General features: G+C 41.3%; 2 protein-coding genes across 2 annotated transcripts; both read right to left on the reverse strand.

The window, feature by feature from the left end:
• Positions 1-1,636: 1,636 nt before the first annotated feature.
• Positions 1,637-8,560, reverse strand: LOC311025713 (adapter molecule crk-like). The gene is made up of 3 exons (XM_084028797.1): positions 8,055-8,560; positions 5,671-6,263; positions 1,637-4,235 (listed from the first exon to the last, which is right to left on the reverse strand). Exons 1-3 carry the CDS (start codon positions 8,272-8,274, stop codon positions 4,101-4,103), a joined length of 948 nt encoding a protein of 315 aa, XP_083884923.1. The 5' UTR covers positions 8,275-8,560; the 3' UTR covers positions 1,637-4,100.
• Positions 8,561-9,716: 1,156 nt separating this feature from the next.
• On the reverse strand, positions 9,717-17,685 carry LOC311025584 (uncharacterized protein). The gene is made up of 12 exons (XM_084028557.1): positions 16,755-17,685; positions 13,986-14,034; positions 13,401-13,550; positions 13,199-13,300; positions 12,928-13,056; positions 12,701-12,829; positions 12,524-12,586; positions 12,366-12,423; positions 12,158-12,283; positions 11,970-12,084; positions 11,267-11,418; positions 9,717-10,700 (listed from the first exon to the last, which is right to left on the reverse strand). Exons 1-12 carry the CDS (start codon positions 17,223-17,225, stop codon positions 10,574-10,576), a joined length of 1,671 nt encoding a protein of 556 aa, XP_083884683.1. The 5' UTR covers positions 17,226-17,685; the 3' UTR covers positions 9,717-10,573.
• Between the last annotated feature and the right edge of the window lie 826 nt (positions 17,686-18,511).

Raw genomic sequence — 18,511 nt, forward strand, 5'->3', positions numbered from 1 at the left:
GTATAGCTTTATTGACATGCTACAGAAAATAAAAAATGTACATTTTTAACTTCAAATAATATATGTTCATAAGACTTTGACACATACAATCTTTTTTTTCTTTTTTTTAAAAATCCTATTTGTTTTTGCTTATTTCTGTCCTCTTCAAAGTGAGGGCGAAATGGCACAAAAAATACACGATTAAAAAACAAGTTAAAATAATGATTAAACATTATTTGGCATGATGACTTTTTCTTGAGGTGTCGTGGAGATAAGGTGCACATTGTAGGATCATTAGTGGTGTGTTAATTTAAAAAATGTGGGTTTTTTTAGTATTCATTGGTCTTCAACTAACAATAATGACATGACTATGAAATGAGAATATTTTCTTTTAAAGGCAATAGTAGTAAGTACATTCAGTGCCATGCATCTGAATGGAATATCTGGTGAATGCTTAAGTAAGGCATTACAACAAATAGGAAAAAGGAGTACAAAAAAATAATAAAAATAAGTGGTATCACTCTTATCACTCTGAAAAACAATCTCTTCTTTCCATTCAAAGACAGGAGATCACTTGGGAATTGTGGGCGGCAACCACCATTTTAACATCATCCTTTTTTTGTATCCAATCGATGAAAAAAATGCATTTTCGGTTTAGATTTTTGAGTTTTGTAAGAAACTATACAATAGATCAAAGGCCATCATTTAAAATAATAATAATAATAGGATGACATGTTTTTGGGGTACATCTTAAATAAGATTTTTTTTTTTAAATTCTACTTCTCCAAAATCACAAACACCACATTTGCAGCAGCACATTTCATACCTATTGGTCTTTTGTTACTAACACTCATTTAGTGTTAATTGGTCACCTATATATATTTATATATCCACGTAAGCTCTTCACAGACACACTGTGCTAGTAGTGAATAATGTAGTTAGATTATTTTTTACCACTGAATATACTTGATTCCAATTTTTGACCTTCACAAAGAAACACAGAATATGGGGACTTAAAATCTATTGCAATTGTTTATTAATATATACATGCCTGTAAATGACCCACAGATGTGGCCCAAAAATTCTTAATAAACATATCTCGGTAATAAAAAATATGGCATTTAATGTAGCGTACAAAAAAATATTTTTCTTTAATTTGAGTCTCAATAACAAGAAATGGAGGGAAATTTTCACAATTTATACACATTGTAAACTCAGAAAACATTTCAGGATATCTGGGGTCAGATGCATAAAAAAAAGAAATCTGTTTAAAGAAAATGCAGAAAAAAGGTTTCTTAGGGTGTAGATCTTGTTGTGAAATTGTGTGCAGGTTAACAGGCCTGATTTCAAGCTAAAACCGAACACTTAACTGTTTGCAAATCAACACTTCTATTTGCTCCACCAGTCATAAAAGTCGAGATGAAATGTATACAATGCCCTTTAAACCCTTTTGGATCAAATCCCCAGTTATAGCGCACATATTTTACAATATTTGCAAAAAAAAAATCAATTTATTCATATTTTTATATCAAAATCTAATGATTGCTTCCCCGTTTGACAAAATATCTGTGCTTACGAAAGGAAGTACCAATCAATTTTCTCAAATATCCATCCATCAATAAATCTGCAACTTTTAGACTTTTTTTTTTTTACCAAATATCAGTTGCATTTCAAAAGAAGTTCTTCATAACAAACAGCTGGAGCAACTTTCGGCACGCAGAGCAAAATGTGCCTTAGATTGAAGAATATATATTATAGATACAGTAGGTGTTTAGACTGCTAAAGTAATTTCTGCTTTACCATGACGCGCTCATTCGATACAACCGTGCATATGTGCATACCGCCTTTACTATAAATATATCTGGGACGTCACACACGTAGTGATTTTAATGCATAGGCATCATATATATATACATCTGACCCCAAGGCTGTGATGAATGTGTGATTTGAAAAACAAAGACAATGCTGTTTATGGGAGTGCTATGGCAAAACCATTTGGTGCTCGCTGTTCATTTTTAACATATCAATAACAATACTGACTGACCAATGGGAGGCCAGTAGATTCCTACTCAAAACTCATCTGTTCCAACACAAAACATGACGCAGATCCTCCCTGGTGAATGACCAACAACAACATCAACAACAAAAAACAGTCTATGTGCATCTGAGGTTTGTAACTTTAGCATTGCCAGCATACAAGAAGCATTCATTGCATTCATGCATCACAGGGAGTTGATACATGTAAGTATAAAGGTACAACCCAATCATAATTTGTTATTAATACATAAGTAATAAGACTATGATCACAGGATGGTTCTTTTTTCTTTAAGAGACAGTGTTGTTGTCGGTGGTAACCCCATTTTACAACCATTTGAAGGTCCAGAGTCACATCAGGGATCATATCAAGGAGGACACGCTAAGTGGGTGATTTCTCTGCTGCTTTTTAAGGAAAAGTTCAAATTTTAAAAGGAGAGCATTAATAGACCATTTGACACTTTACGTAATATTAGTGTGTGTATTCAAAGTGGCTGAGAAAGACGATGAGAAACAGCGAACCTACAGCTTATGTCACTCTTGGCACTAGAAAACGGTGTGACATGCAGTAGCAGAGTTTAGTGTTTAAAAAGGTGGATTTGAACGCCTCTGAATGATTATGTCATTAAAAACCCTGCTGGAAGAATACAAATAAAATCCCTCTGCCTTTTTCTTGTCTCATCTTTCTTAAAAAAAAAAAAAAAAACAGCCTCAGGGGGAGCTTTTCCTTCCGGGTGCTTCTTTTGTTCTCACACTCTGAAATCATCCATGCTGGCTGTGAATAGTGTTTCTAAAAGGAGGAACATAATATAATAATAATAATAATTATAATAGGTGTTTGGTAACAAAACAATAAAATATATAAGGAAAAATACAGTATTTAGCATGATTCAATTCTATCATAATATTTTCCACTTTTGGTACAAAAAAAAAAAAGAGGACTTGGTTCGTAGTGTGGGATGTAATAAGTCGGTGAAGTCGTCTTCGGCATGAGACGGCATCATCGGGAAAAGTCTTTGTTCGGTTCACTCTGAGGTTCACAGTCTAGCAATACAAAAACTCACGACTCATGATTCAGCGAGAAGCTGCTCCTCTGCATGACTCAGACGTGGCGGGTAACACAGGGAAAGGGAGGAGCGAGTCAACTACACTAGGGTTGGACTGATATCGGTTATTGGTGCCTAATACTGCCCATTCGGGATTGAAACTAGCAACTTCTAATTTATTACACATGAGCCTGTAAACATGAAGTGATATTGACCGACAGGGAAGTCATTGATTGGACAGTTTCAGTGACAGCCATCCAGCGTAGAGTGCTACAAAGACCCACGAGGGGAAATCAATGAACAAGTTAGAAGCATCAGCAGTGGAGACTGCAGCTGGACCTCGTGTGTTATAAATAAAGCCTTATAGGTAAATAACAGGTGTTTGTTTTTTTTCCGCTGCAACATTACATTCAATTATTAATGAAGACTTGCTGAATGCATGGAGTAAAAGAGATCCAAATATTCAAGAATTCTCTAGAAAAGAGGTTTGGTGTGAAAGCCCATTAAAACAGTGTCCCAATAAACATCATACACAAAGGAAATAAACTTGTTATCCTATTCTCTTCTCTTGCTTTCAGTTGTGGAGCTACGCTAGGCTAAAATTAAACCGATAAATCAATACTCCCATGTGATTGTGGTTAAGACAACATGTGCGTGTTCCTTTAAAATGACCAATAAATGCTGCTATCTATCTGAATGAAAGCCATTTAATTGCAGTTTTTTCTGGACAAGTAGTCAAGCAGAGAGCCAAACAATGGCAGTGTGTGATGTTGACTTTAAAAAAAAAAAAAAAAAGAAGCTAACATAGGCGAACCGATATCAGTCTGCCCTTCGTGTAAACGCTTCAAAAATGACAGCAGGCAAGATGCACCCATGCCCTCGTGTTGGCAGGGCCCAGTTGAGTTCATAGGTTCGTATACCGTGTGCTTGTATAAATCCGTGTTTTCTTTTTCCGAGCATGACAAAATGACCAAGAGGGAGAGAAAGGTGGGGGGGTTGTGTGTGCTGGACACGGTGGAGGTGACGGGAGTAACGCGTTTCTCAGCTCTCGTCATCGGGATGGTTTTGTTCCAACAGTCGGACGTGGGTGAAGGGAAAATGGCCCCGTTTGCCCTTGCACTCACCCTCCCATTGGCCGTTCACGTTGATCTTGGTCACTTTTACCGTGTCTCCCACCTGTAAGAGGACAAAAAAAAAAAAGAGATATAAAAAAAAAAGATAGCTGATGGGGTATAATTCATGCAAGTAGAGCAGATCAATACACGTTCAATGTTTGACGGCTCGCAGAAAGAACCGTATTGATGTCAAATTGACTGACCCATCTTCATCTTCGCTAACTGTAGAACAGCTAACCCCATGATGGCGTCCTAGCGTGACACCACTTGTTTGATACTATAGTGGAAAGTCTTTGATAAAAATTCACGTTTGATTAAATATGAGGCGCTTCAACAAGCCGGCCAGAAGTTCAGCTCTGGGCCACTCGATCCTGGACACCAGGTTATGAACTCTTTTGCAGAACTTAAAATCGGATTTAATTCCCAAATAAAACCGCCAGTTGTAAATAACAGAATAATTGTTTGTTCTTATCTGCACGAGAGCACTGCAAAAGCTCCATTTCTTAACAGCGCTTCCAGCCCATGATCTATACTTCAGCAGGCTGCACAAATATATTGTGACCCATTTTAAACAGCAGCCGCCGAGGCACGTAAACACAGCGTACCGTCATCCGGTCTGCTCTCTCTCACACTGCGTGCTCCGCTCTCGTTATTCCAAACAAAATGGTGGCATGCGTTTCTGGAGACGACTCGGATAAACAGCTGGGAAACCACTGAGACATGTCACTGTGTTCGAAATCAGTTAGAAGGACTACCGATATAACCAAGTATTCCAATAGTGTCCTGTATCAGAGCTATCACTAGCCACTGGCTAGCGTGTCAGCAAGAAATTCACGTGCTGAAATTGGTAAAATAACAAGACGGCTAATGACAAGTTGGCTTCGACTCTGACAAGAAAGTGAATTAAAATCTTCCTTCTCGAATCGATGGAGTCTTTACGTTATTGTAGCATGTTAGGCTCATTAACGAGCAGCTTGGTGACAGGAAACAGTGCGTGTGTGTCTGTGTGTGTCTGTAGTATGGAGACACTGAGATCCTGTGATGCAGCCTCAGAGGACTCACAACATATCAGATGATGTAAACCCATCTTTATTACCCGCCATCATCGTTTGCATCTCGTTTACTAATCTGAGCAAACACTTTATTTATCTGAAAACAAATTAAAAACAGCGTGGCTTCTTTCACTGAGCTCCAGTGGTAACGAGCACACACATCACATCAAGAGATGCTGCTGTAAAAGGAGCCGTGTCTGTCCGTCTCTATAGTGCCATCTCCGCTGTCGAGTGTCTCACGTGCGCTGTCAGCCTGCATTTGTAAAGACACTTTGTGTGCATGCTCACATGCATGAGTAAGCCATTAACACAATCGGGACAGTCCACAATGCCTCAGCTGAGACCCACAAACAGAAAACAGAGAGGCAAAAAGAGGGTTTCTCAGTGAAAAGAAAAGGAACGGCCTTGGAGAAAATCAATGAATGGGCAGTGTGGGATGGCTACCTCCAGAGCGAGCGCCGTCTTGTCGTAGGCGTTGGGCACCCTCTTCTGAATGGCTCGAGCGTAGACGGGCCCGTTTTGTAAGTTAGGGAGCTGAGCGTTGACCACGGGCTGAGCGTACTGGCCCGGGTCCCCCAGAGTGTTGGCCGGTGCGGCCCCCGTTCCGTCTGTGCCCGCCACCCCTCCAACTTGCCCCCCCTGTCCACTCCCCGCAACAGGGGCAGCGGCCGTCGGCGAGGCAGGCCGGTACTTCTCCACGTAGGGCACCGGGATCATCCCGGCCCGGCCCTCCTGGTTAGCAGCGTTCCACCACTGCTCCTCCGGCTTCTCCAGCACCCGCAGGATGTCGCCCTTGCGGAAGGGGAGGTCCTCGTCATCGTTGCCAGGGAAGTCAAATAGCGCTCGCACAAACTCTGCCTCGTCGGGCTGCGGCGGGGCGCCAGCAGCGGAGGAGCTGACGAAGCCCGTGTGTTTGGTCTTGTTTATGGGCTCTATGAGCGTGGTGGTGTCCAGGTAGTGGATCTTATAAAACTCTAGCAGGGCTGGCAGCGCCTCAAACTCCTGATCCCCAATCCGAAACCGAGGAGGAGCCAAACCTGGCGGGGGAAAGGAGACTTTGTTAGGAGAAAACATCATAGAAGAAACAAATAATCAAATCGAGGTGGTTGTGGCTCAAAAGAAATAGAGTGAGTCCTCATCCAAAACCCGAACCTGTGCCATCGGTGTTTGAACGTTAGTTAGATCCCAGTAGGCAGGCGGCACCTTGCATCACAACCTCTTGTGTAAAGCGCCCTTGAGTGGTTGAAAAGACAAGAAAGGCTCTATAGAAATGCAGGTCCATTTATGAAAAACCAATGGCCTTGGGAAAATAAAAGGGCAACAATAACTGCCGGCACGGACAAGGCTTGCTCTAACTTTGTATTCACAGAGCAGCACGCAAGAGAGGATTAATCATTAATTGCAAAGGTCGACCACATCCTTTAGTGTGATGTGCATGGGGAGACTGCTATATCTAGTGGATGGTCAGGCTCCAGAATGTAGTCTGAAATTGGACGAATTCAGTTTTATCATCACCATATGAGGGATTTAATACAAGAAAACCATAAATAAATAAAATAACCTGAAGGTCTGGTTTTGGGTGGTAATTCAGAGGTTTATGTGCAATGGCAAGTTAATTATCTCAATACAAAAGTACCACTGCTCTGTGATTGTCCATGATATAACTATGTAGAGACAATTTAACAAAATCTCTACAGCTTAACACATCTACACCGTAGTATTACCCAATCCCATCGAGATGTGTAACAAAATGGCGTGGCATTCTGACAAGCTTTACATTCTTTTGAAGAGTAAACAGCAGATATTTTTAGCCAACATGTTCAGGCGATAAGTCAGATAATGAGTCAGTTTGAATCACTTACTTGAATTCTGTTTTATTATTGTCTTCTAGATACTCTTACAAGCCACATTGGAACACATGATTTACGATAGGGAGACAGATGAAATGTTAAGGAAGCCCAGAAGGGACAGGAACAGAGCACCAGCCATGAAGATGTACATGCACATGTACGTGCAACGGTGCAGGATCACAGACATTCCAGACACGCCATTCTGACCAGTCATCCTCCAGTTGTGACAGCCCAGTCTCCCAGTCTCCCCAGTCCCATTCAAACCCAGCAGCAGCAGCAGCAGCCCAGCCCACCTCGCTAAGGCTAGCCGCTGAGCTACCGTCCTACACGAGGGAGAAAACACCCCTCGATCCTCCGTCAAGGGAAAAAAAAGTACCGTAATAGCTAAGAAAGACTGATACTAGCTAGCTAGCCAAAGTGACACCAAACTGTATTTAAAACGTAGCCCGTTTAACTTTATCTGTACTATTCGTACAATATCAACGCTACTTATCGTTTACACTATCAGATTCAATTGTTACATCTACTCCATAAAGATTGGCCACAATAAAAAAAAAAACAACAATGTCAAAAGTTTTAAAACACTTCACTCTTCTTCTCTGTTCTACCAACGGTAGCTAGCCAGTTAGCTAACGCTACACGGTTCAAAATAACGGTAGAAAAGTTTTCATTTTTGTTCAAAAGAGTGGATACTGCTCTATTAAACACACGCCGAATTTGAGGGTGTCTTCCGAACACATAAAACACTACAATGTCTCTGACAAAAGGGCGGGTATATCTTCAGATTTAGTGAGATCGCGTTAAATCGGAGGATTCGTGAAGGGCGTTTGGCGTGGCATAACGAGAGTGGAAGCGCGAAGGCTGCTAAATCAAAGCAACCAACTAATTCAAGATGGAAAAACAACACATTTTAACGTTAGTTTACCAACGTGAACATCCAGTCAAATACCGAGCTATTTAACCTTTTTTTTACGTTACCTGAGCCAGATTGCCGGTTGTTACTGATGCTGTTGATTATATAATGGGACACTTTGGAGCTCTCCGAGACGGACAGCACGTAGTCGCCGGGACTGGTGATCGAGTCTCGGACCAGGAAAACGCCATGTCTCTGTCCCTGTAGGAGAGAAACGGCTTCCTGGCGGCTTAGCCTCCCCCAGAACCAGCTAGCACGGTCTTCGGCATCAAAATTACCGGCCATGGCTGTGGAAAAATCCTTGTTACGAGGCTTGAGGCCTTTCCCCTTCGCCTCTCCCTTATCCGCAACTCATACAAAAAAACTTTGGTTGACTAACGTTTCCCGTGAAAAAAAAAAAAAACCCGGTATAATACCACAATGTTCGCAACTTCCACGACTAATTTCAAAACGGTTAAACTTCCGTTACACCGCAAAAAAAAACTTCTGCTTGGACGTTAAAATGAAAACAACAATAAAAAAAATAATCAAAAACTAAATGTGCAACAAGAAACTCCGGGACTGAAATGGCGGATCTGGGGAAAAGTTGACCTCATCTACCGGAAGGGATGCCTGGTCAATGGGAAGCGCTGCATTCAAGCCCCTTAAAAAAACACCGTAGATACGATAACTTTTAAATTGCAGCTTATACCACTCTCATTATTTATGGAGCATGTCTATGATCATTTAGTTTACCGCGAAACATAGTTAAGAATAAATCAGAACAACGTGTTCCCTTAAAGCAACTACTTGAATTGCCATTTGTTACAATAACAACTATTTCGAGGACGTAAACGCACCGTAATGTAACTTTTCTGAAGATTTGCGTTGCGCTTATTTAGCTTTAAATCATTTTTTTACCTTTGACTATTTCGTTTTTGTCAAAGACAAACAAAAATGCAGTAAAACTAATAATATGGAATCTTAATTAAGAGATTGTCAAACCTATAGTTTTAATTAAAAAATACAGCGTAATAACACACCTGCAAATGTTGCATCTGAAAGTTTGAACTGACTAATTGCATCATAAAATAAAGCCTTCACAAGTGGGCAGTGACATAGTTTAAGTGAAGATTTGTTAATTAAAAGAAATAATTCTATAAATATTTTTCTGTCACTTCCCCTTTGCACTACATTCAATTCACCACTAGATGGCGACAAAACACACTGTTAAAGTATCGAGCTTCATTTCAATAATGAACACATTATTTATGACATAATCAGACGTGTTAAAAGTACAGACATTTTTAATGGTAAAAGTTTAAAAAAAAAAATACAGGCTTTGAAATATGGTATCACTTTGAAGGACATTTCTACGCTGGCTGTTTTTTTAGTTTTTTTTGCAATATCATCAAATGCATTTAAAACTAAAGTAAGTAATGAGCTTGTTTTGAACATGCAATCTATAATTAATTGTTTAATAGTGTAAAAGAAATATGTGGATACTTTCTTTGACGCCCATGTCTATAATGCATTCCAAACATACTTATTGTGCATTATAATCTGCTGATGCAGTGTATAATTATAGTTTTAAGTACTCATACATTTTCATGATGCTTTATTGAAGTGTGCAAGAACAACACACAAAACGTTGCAAAATGAAATCACTTTACTCAAAGCAAACAATGACCACCTAGAATTTATAATCACATTATAATGCATTATAATGTGATTGTAATGCATTAATAAAGGCTTATAATATATAACAACAATGGTAATTATAATACTCTATGATGCTTTAAAAAAACTATATGTCTGATTGACCTTATAAGTCATTATAACATGCTTTATAATGAGTTATAAATACTCCAAATGCGAGTGCTTTTTTATGCAGAATATGAAATAAGTATATATATAATGCATGTAGACATGTGTGTCATAAAAATAGTTACCAAAAATACCTCCAATATCTGTAAGCACCATGCCAACTACTATCTCTGGCAGCGGCTATTTACAGAATTACACTCCACCTCATGACCTTATTTGTCTTTGCACTTCAAGATTGCCACAATGTAAGATAAATGACACTATAAATGAAAAAAATATATTTTTAAAAAATAGCTTTATTTCACCACATTGCAAAAAAAACAACAACAAAAAAACCCAATTACTGTAGTTTGTGACTGATGCGTCTGCACTGGTTCACTACTCTTTGGTTTGTAATATGGCTGATTGATCAACAGCAGCTGTTACAGGCTTTAGTGTTAATCTTCTTTGATTCCAGCATCGTTAGTGATTTAAGAACTACATTAAAAAAACTTGTAAATACAGCAACATTCATTGGAGCAGCACACGTCACAATGCAAGTCATAGGAAAGTCAGTTTGAGTTCACTATGAGTTCCAATGGAAAATGGGGTAAATAGTATGAAAGTGATGTGGCTGAGAAAAACGTTTAATAAACACTAAAGTTTGTGTTTATGTGATCCAAACAGCAGTGAGTTCCTATTGGCTCGTCAAGAGGCCGATTCCGGGCTCACTCCACGTTTCCCTAACACAGCGTGGTTAAAAACACGTCTGGACTCGGAGGTCTACTCTGATACAGAGTCACTCAAACGGCTTCAGGTGGTTGTAGAGGGACTGGACGTATGTAAACACACACATGGGGTCCGGCTTGTCCCCCATCTCCATCATGTCCTCCACCTCGATCAGACGGAGACAGTCGGCCTGCACCCTGAAATGTAGGAGTAAACATTTAAATGTTCGATACAGAGAAGTCCAGTTCAAGCCCCCGGCCTCTGGTCTGAATGCAACAAAAAAAAAAAATTCACATTTTGGGTGGAAATATGCTTCTTGAGAAATGAAGATGCCGTCTGTTTGTTAAATATTAGCTTAGCTTAGCATAAAGACTGGAAACGGGTGGGAACAGCTAGCCTGACTGTGCAATGGTAACAAAATCCACCTGCTAACTCCAATTAAAGCTCTAACTTGTTTGTTTTTTCACCTAAAAAACTTATAAAACACGTTTTATTATTAAAAAGTTATGTGTCTGTGATTATTGATAACAGTTTTCATGACTTAAAGAATAAATAATGACTTTCTCCTCTTACGAATTAAGTTGTATATGCCTCCAAAAATACTACTGCAAAAGTGACATGGCCGTGCTTTAATATGAATATTGGTCATAACTGTATACTTGAATGTTGAATGTCCATAAATACTTGCTGTGAGAACACATCTTGTGAATCTTTTGAAAGGAATAAATAACATGGCTTGACTCCGTCATGTTTTCCAGCTTACTCTGCGGTGGTGAAGGCCAGCTGGAGGTTGTGTTTGCGGTTCGCAGAGTCCAGCGTGTTGTAATCAAAGTCCAGAGGGAAGAACGAGTGAACCAGAGCGCAGAAAGCCAAACCGTCGCTCCAGCTGGACGAGTAGTTCTGGATGTCTATGTTCTGAGAGAGAAGGGGACACCGGCATCGCATTAAATCTTCCCCGTGTGTTTATTTACAGTCTCTTTTCTCTTATTTCGACACGCCGCTTCTCGCTGGTGTCAACTTTGGAATTGAAGATGTTCAAACGTCTGTTTCTTCTGGCGATGATCGAAAGCACAAGGACAGTTTGGATGTTTTAAAAGTCAAGAAAAAAGTCTCTAAAGAGAAAATAAAAAATAGTCTGTGACATCTGGCTAAGTCCACCTGCCAACAAAAACAATGTGAGGTCATCCAAAAGCTACAAAATGACCTCAACTTTTATGAATCATTCTATTGAAAAAAGTGCTACAAAGAATCTTATTTGCCAAATATGCAAAAGTTTAATATCATTGATTTAACATTTTGATTTTAAAATGTGTAAACAAAGCGTCGGAGAATTCGGATAACAACACACACAGAGGGAAGGGCGACTCCATTCTCTCCTCGGGAGATTCTGTTCAAAGCATATTAGTTGTTCGCCGCTTCATTAACGCTCTGAGCATCAAACGTAGCACCGTGAAATAGAAAGGTACCTGATAGCCGATGGTTTTGGAGCGGCACCACTCCAGCAGCATCTGCTTTATGCCGCTGGCGGTCGACACGCCGAAGCTCTGAGAGCGCTTCAGTTTGGGTTTTGCATCCTTCGGTCTGTTCACGAGATATGACAACGTGTCACACGTAGATATGACATGAGGGTGAGTGTTTTTTAAAATGTACTTACTTTATAGGTTCGGAGTTCATCCGCTCAAAGAGCGCCCGCTTGGCCTGGGCGCTGTTGGAGCGCGGCAGCGTTTGGGATTTCATCAGATCCTGTTTGAACTCAACGGCGCCCGCCTTGTTGACTTTCCTGTCGGAGAAACAGACAATAAATGGACACATCCATCTAAGAATATAACAGTAGGTTATGCTTTATGTTGATGAAGACTTACTTTTCCAATTTAGGTGAGAAACCAGATTTTATGATGGATTTGGAGGGAAGTAATTTTTCTGCAGAAACAGGAGGTCAGACATGAAAAAACAAAACAATAAATGCTTTGGACTAGTTGTAGATACTGGTGTAAACAGGACTAACAGGGGTTTATTGTACCTGCAGGCTGAGGGAAGCTCACACTTCTCTTCAGACTGGGACTGGGCGTCTTCAGAACTGGAACTGAATAGAAGAGATGGGAAAAAACAACGATAAAAAGCTGCGAATGTAGAAAAAGAGAGAAGGAAATCTTGAAAAATATGTGAAAGCTGGGAACCACTTTTATTTTAGAGGCACCTCGTTTAAAGGGATATTCCCCCGGTTTCACTGAGTCCAGTGATGCGGATGAAGACGATGAAGACTCTCCAACTGTGTTGGTTTTGCTCATGTTAGAAAGAGGCAAGAACAGCTTGGCTTCAGTGACGTCTAGAAAGAGAAAACACGTGAATCTCACAGTTCATACAAAAAACATGGATTCTGAATATTTTGTGAGATCTGAGCAGAGAGAAACAAATCAAACTCACCGCGTCTAAATGGGTATTCGCCTCCTCGCTTTAACGTCGGGGATTCTGGGATGGAAGGATTCGGTGCCGAAGCGAGACTCTGATCAGGTTTGGATACAGCAGAAGTGTCGGGGTCGCTCTTGGTCACCGCTGTGAGAGGATGACGGAATGAATGGAGTCAAGAAACAAAGATAAAAGGACAAAATAACAACAAAAACAGGCAAACGCATCACAAAGTCAGGCAAAGTAAAAACTGAAATACTCAAAGTACAAGTATGTGTACTTATTTCACCTGTTGGAGCCTCTGCTTCCGCTTTAGGCACCAGCGCTGCAGACTGGGCGGGCTTGGTTGTCATGGCGATGACGGGAAGATGGGGCCGCGGTTCGCCGGCGTCTAAGAAACGAGAGCATCTGAACAGTTGAAGTAATGAGTGTGGTTCTACTGACGAAGCAGACGCAGACAGAAGAAGAAATCGACTTCCCCCCTCCCTCACCGCATTTAGAAGGAGTCTCTGCTGGTTTTACTGGACATTCTTTGGTTGCTATGGGCGCCAAGGCAGCGACGGCTGGGGACTCGGAGCTGGGTTTCATCACTGCAGTGAGGGGGTGATGGGGTTTGGTCAGGAGACCTGAATCTTCCTGGTCTGGAAGAACGAGAAGATCAACCGAACACGTTCAGTATTTGTTGCGTAAATGAAAATAATAACAAAAAAATACAGTGGGATAAAAGTAGTGACATAAAAGTGTGACGGCAGTTTCTATCCACAGTTATTACTTTTTTACACATTAGTTTTACATTTTAATGATAAAATAAATGTAAACATACACATAGACACACAGCACTAATGTAATCCTTCCATAATTTAGAGCTTATTCATTGTAAAGCTGTATTTTTACACCTTAGCAGACATAAAAGTCTTGAAATCTTTCAATCTGATCTTGATTTTATGATACTGACACAACTTTTTGGACTTATTGTTTGACTAATTTATAATCAGTTTCCATCTGTTATCTTCAACTCATCTAGCAGGTTCCAATAAAGCCGGCTAAGACACATAATGTCGGGTTGATCCACCTACCTGGCGTACCTGCAGTCGCAGCATTCTTCTCCCCTTTTGCATCGCTGCCCTGTTCAGCAAAGACAAGACGTGCAAAACATGCAATCAGAAATATTTGTCTTTTCAGGAATAAAACGGTGACATTGAATCAGAATTATGATCCAGTCATTAGTGGTATTGTGTTTCTATATAACTTCATTATCAATACATTTTTAAAGGAATCAAAACCAAATGAGAAGCTTGTGATTATCAAAATATCAATACCATAGTTTTAATTCACTTCTGTCTGTTTTATTTTTTACAGCGACAGATATTTATTGATGTAAGTGCTTTTACAATAAGAAGTTATTACTAAAATAGTGATATTCAGTATCCAGAAACACATTTTTTTTCTAATTTGGGGTCTGCATCAGGTTACGACTGTGTTGACAGTTATTTGCTTTGGTAATGACATATATATATATAAACGTAATATGGGAGGGGGGAGGGATAGGGGCTTAACGATCTACCCACAGACCTTGTTTATTCGTATTAAAACAAATGATAATACACAACAAAAGTGAATGCATATCTGTATGAGGAATCCCGTTACCTCAGGAAGGTAAACGAGTTATGCAAGTGTGTATTTATACATTAGTCATAGCAACATCACTCTTCTAAATCGCTCACAACAAACAAAGACGGCCCTTTTCGTCTGTCAGACGGCCGGCGAGCTAAAATTAATGTTTAGGCCTTTATCCTGCACAGTAAATCTGTCGGCGTGGGCTCACTCCACCAAATGTGTGATCTTCAGCTGTTAACAGTTGAAAGCTTCTCCCTTTAGTGACAGCTGTGGCCAACAAACCCACGCTCTGCGCCGAGAAGAAGCTATTTTAGGTTTTGCAATCAATCCCTCTGCGAGAGTTTCCGCTCCGCTGCTCCTCTTACATCCCGATATAGACCCAAATGGATGCTTTGGAAATCAGGGTGTTAGCCTGAGCTGTTCGAGTGTATCAGCCTGAAGCTGGCCTGTATTTGCCCCCCCCCCCCCCCCCCCCCCCCCCCCCCGCCCGCCAATGTTTGCTTTCCAGAGACACGTAGTGGTCTGGCAGCCACGTAATAGAGCCGTTTCATCCAGGTCCCATGTCAACTGGTCCTCAGGAGGGAGATTAGCACCACGGTGAAGTGGTGGGCTCCACAATAGCTCCGGTAGTCTATCACAGTCCGACCCTGTCTGACCTTTCAACCCGGGACTTAACGCCGCGTCACGTCTCGGAACATGCAAACATTCTTTAGTTGGATCCGGAAAACATGTTTCACCTTTCAGACACGCCACCAGTTTGTATTTTTCTACTGCAAACAGATGATTCTGTGATCCAACACTTGAAACAATGGTGAATTCAGAGTAGAATTTAAGCACCTAGTGGCCATTAGTGGTACTGCATTACATCTCCAGGCACTCAGCATTGGCTTCAGCTTTCTGTTTTCATACTTAGATGTGACATTATTTGGCATTCTGTGGACAGCCAATGAAAGAATTTCACTGTCTCTTTGCTGTGAATATGACCAAAAAAAACCCTTTGAATGTTTGAATCTTGAATATGAGACGAGACCAAGTAGAAAGACTGGAGACGTTCTGGTCCGGCCTAGAAGATGAACTCAACATAATTTTAAAATACTGAAGGAAGGGTGAGGGGGGTTGAACTGTGGTACGTCAGTGTTGGGAGGTTTCAGCGTGAAAGGAATGCTGGCGTTGAAATGGACAGCTGGTTGCCCCTCTCAGGGTGTCGGCTGGAGAAGAGGGGGGGGGGGGTTGTATTCTGGACCGGGACGTAGACGCAATTCAACTTTCCGTTGGGAGATTTGAGACCCAGATTGGCCGGGAAGCAAGATTCCTGAGTGATTAGAGACGTAGATTTGTGATACACCGATCTTCTGAGAGTGCGTACGCCAGGAAACACAATATGTGTCCCGCGGTCACCGCTAAGATATGTGGGTAGTGTAGTTTACTGGCCTTGTTTGTCAGGTAATGAACTACGTAAATCTGACCGAGCATCCGAGTTCATATGGACTCCAAAGACAGGCAGCTCTGTCCCAAATCTCAGACCCCGAAATACATGTGCCCTTTGGAGGACCTAAAAGAGGGTCATGAGCAGAAGAGTTGGGGGGGGGGGGGGGGGGGGGGGGGGCATGTGGAGGTGGGGTTGTTCTTAAATTCATTACAAAATATAAGTATTTATATGTATGTATTTTATACGTTTACTATGCTTATTAATCTAAATAATCATGGAATTGTTATTATTGTTCTGCAATTGAAAATAATATATCTATATATGTACATATAAGGCTCGTTGGCTTGGCTTAGGGTGCTATAGAAATGGTTCAGACAGAGGCGAGGGCCAATGAGATGCGAGGGAGCCAACAAAGAGGATTTCTGAAAAAAAAAAAAAAAAAAGCCACAAAAAAAGCCAAAAAGTCCACAAAGTGGAATTATTTGCGTCAGTAAATCAAAAACATGCACGGACTGGACTTCTTAAAGAGTTGTATTTTAGTGTCGCTTATAACACAGTAGATGATGAGATGTCAAGAACAACAACCGTGGTCTGGTGATATCGGTGGTCTAGATCCTTGTGCATGAATGAACATTTTTACCAAATTTTGACTTAGAACATCACCCATTTCCGAGTGACAGAAGGGAACCGGATCACTTCTTGGTGATCGGGATCATTAAACCCTACACCTCTCGATCATCCAGGCTTCGTCTCATTGGCATAATATTCTGTCTCAGCTAAAGAAAATCAGAGTACTCACGTTGATTTCGGCGTGTCTCTTTGCTCTCCACGGAGGAGGAGCCGGAGCAGCAGCGATATGGCTCGACCCTCCACTTGATCCGGATGTTTCAGAGTACGGGGAAGTGGACTGCTCCGAGTTGATCAGACCTTTCTGCTTCCCTTCTACCTGTCCATTCCCGATACCATCCTCCACGTTCTTCCCCTTCCCCTCGGTGGGACTCGCCTCCATCTTGACCCCGGCGAGACCCTCCACCAGGCGCCCGAGGGCCTCCAGCTTCGCCCTGAGCTGCAGGTTCTCCTCCTGGAGCCGGGTCACCGCCTCGGCCAAGGGTCCGTTGGAGACGCACAGCTCGTCCACCCGTTGCTCCACGCGTTGCTTGAAAGCATTGACGTCCACGTGCATCTCCCTCACCGCCGCTTGCAGGGTGGCCCTGAACTGGACCAGGGACTCGCCGCTCGTCCCCCGAACCCCCTCTGTGGCTTCGTCCATGGCTTCTTCAGTGACCCCTCGCCCCCCCTGAGATTTCAGGTGAGTAATGGAGGTTCAAATTAAAATCTTCAATCTTAATCTCTAACAAATGTGTCCTTCAAAGATATCGGCAAAGTTGCAGATGCAAAAATGATTTTTTAAAGGGAGCCTTGCTGCAGAAAGACCTGTTGGCACCGACTCTCGAAAGTCCCATCAAGCTCCATGGAGGACTTCTCTGTCTTCTCACTCTCTCCTCTCATCTGGTCAGAGCGAGAGCAGTTGTTTATTTATAAGCTGTGGAAAACTCATACATAATGTCATCTTGGGGGAGAAGAGATTACGCAGTCGCACGGCCGGATCAGGTTCTCTGGTTGCACGCGATGAGCTGAGCAACGATCAAACTAACCTTCCAGAAGGATCCGGTTGAAGTGAGGGTTGGTGGTGGATCTCCTATATGTGTTTCCTGGATGATGACCCCCCCCGCCCCCGGCTGCCTCGGCTCAGTGTGTTGTGTAAGCTGTCTGTCTCGGGAGCAAGAGGTTTGCCTCGGTATTTTTGGACAAAAAGGGGGCGGGAAAAGATCAAATGGTGGAGGCGGAGTCAGGCGTATTCAAATGCTTTCGTACCTTTGCTCGCTGGTTAAAGTGTGTAACTAGACAGCATGAAGGTCCGTTTCAAGGTGTTCACCTTACCCTGAAACGGATTTAAAGTCAAGCTGAAATACAGAATGCCTTTAAACTATTTCGGATCACATCCACAACCCATAAAATAACAAAACAAATAACAATTTCCAAATTTTTAACTAAAAATCCAATAATATCATGACATCCATCCATCCATTAATCTGCATAGAGCAATTTCTTCCAACATTATGTCCCCGTTTCACTCGGAAATACGTCACCGACCGGTAATTAGATCCTCTTCAAATGCTGTTTCAGTTTGACTTTAAACAAGAAGACCAGCTCAATAACTAACTTAATTTAATTATTTTTATTTAGGTGAGTCAAATCTGAATGACTTGTTGAATCACGTTTTCTGATCTACAAAAACCCAAACGTATATGTTTTGACTCCATTTCAGGATCATAAACTGTCTCAGCTTTTAACCATTTAGTTAAATCAACTTTAAATCACTGGCAGATATAACTTAAAAAAAAAAGGTAATTATTTCAAGCTTGCTATTTAAATCATTTCTAAGCATCGGTGCTCTGAAATCCATCATACTACCCACAAATCTAAGCATTATTATTCATTCAATTAGAGATATTAGAGATATATATTAGATCCACGTCTCTGTTCAGCCTCAGA

Source organism: Eutrigla gurnardus (genome assembly GCF_963514095.1).
Source record: "Eutrigla gurnardus genome assembly, chromosome: 15".
NCBI lineage: Eukaryota > Metazoa > Chordata > Actinopteri > Perciformes > Triglidae > Eutrigla > Eutrigla gurnardus.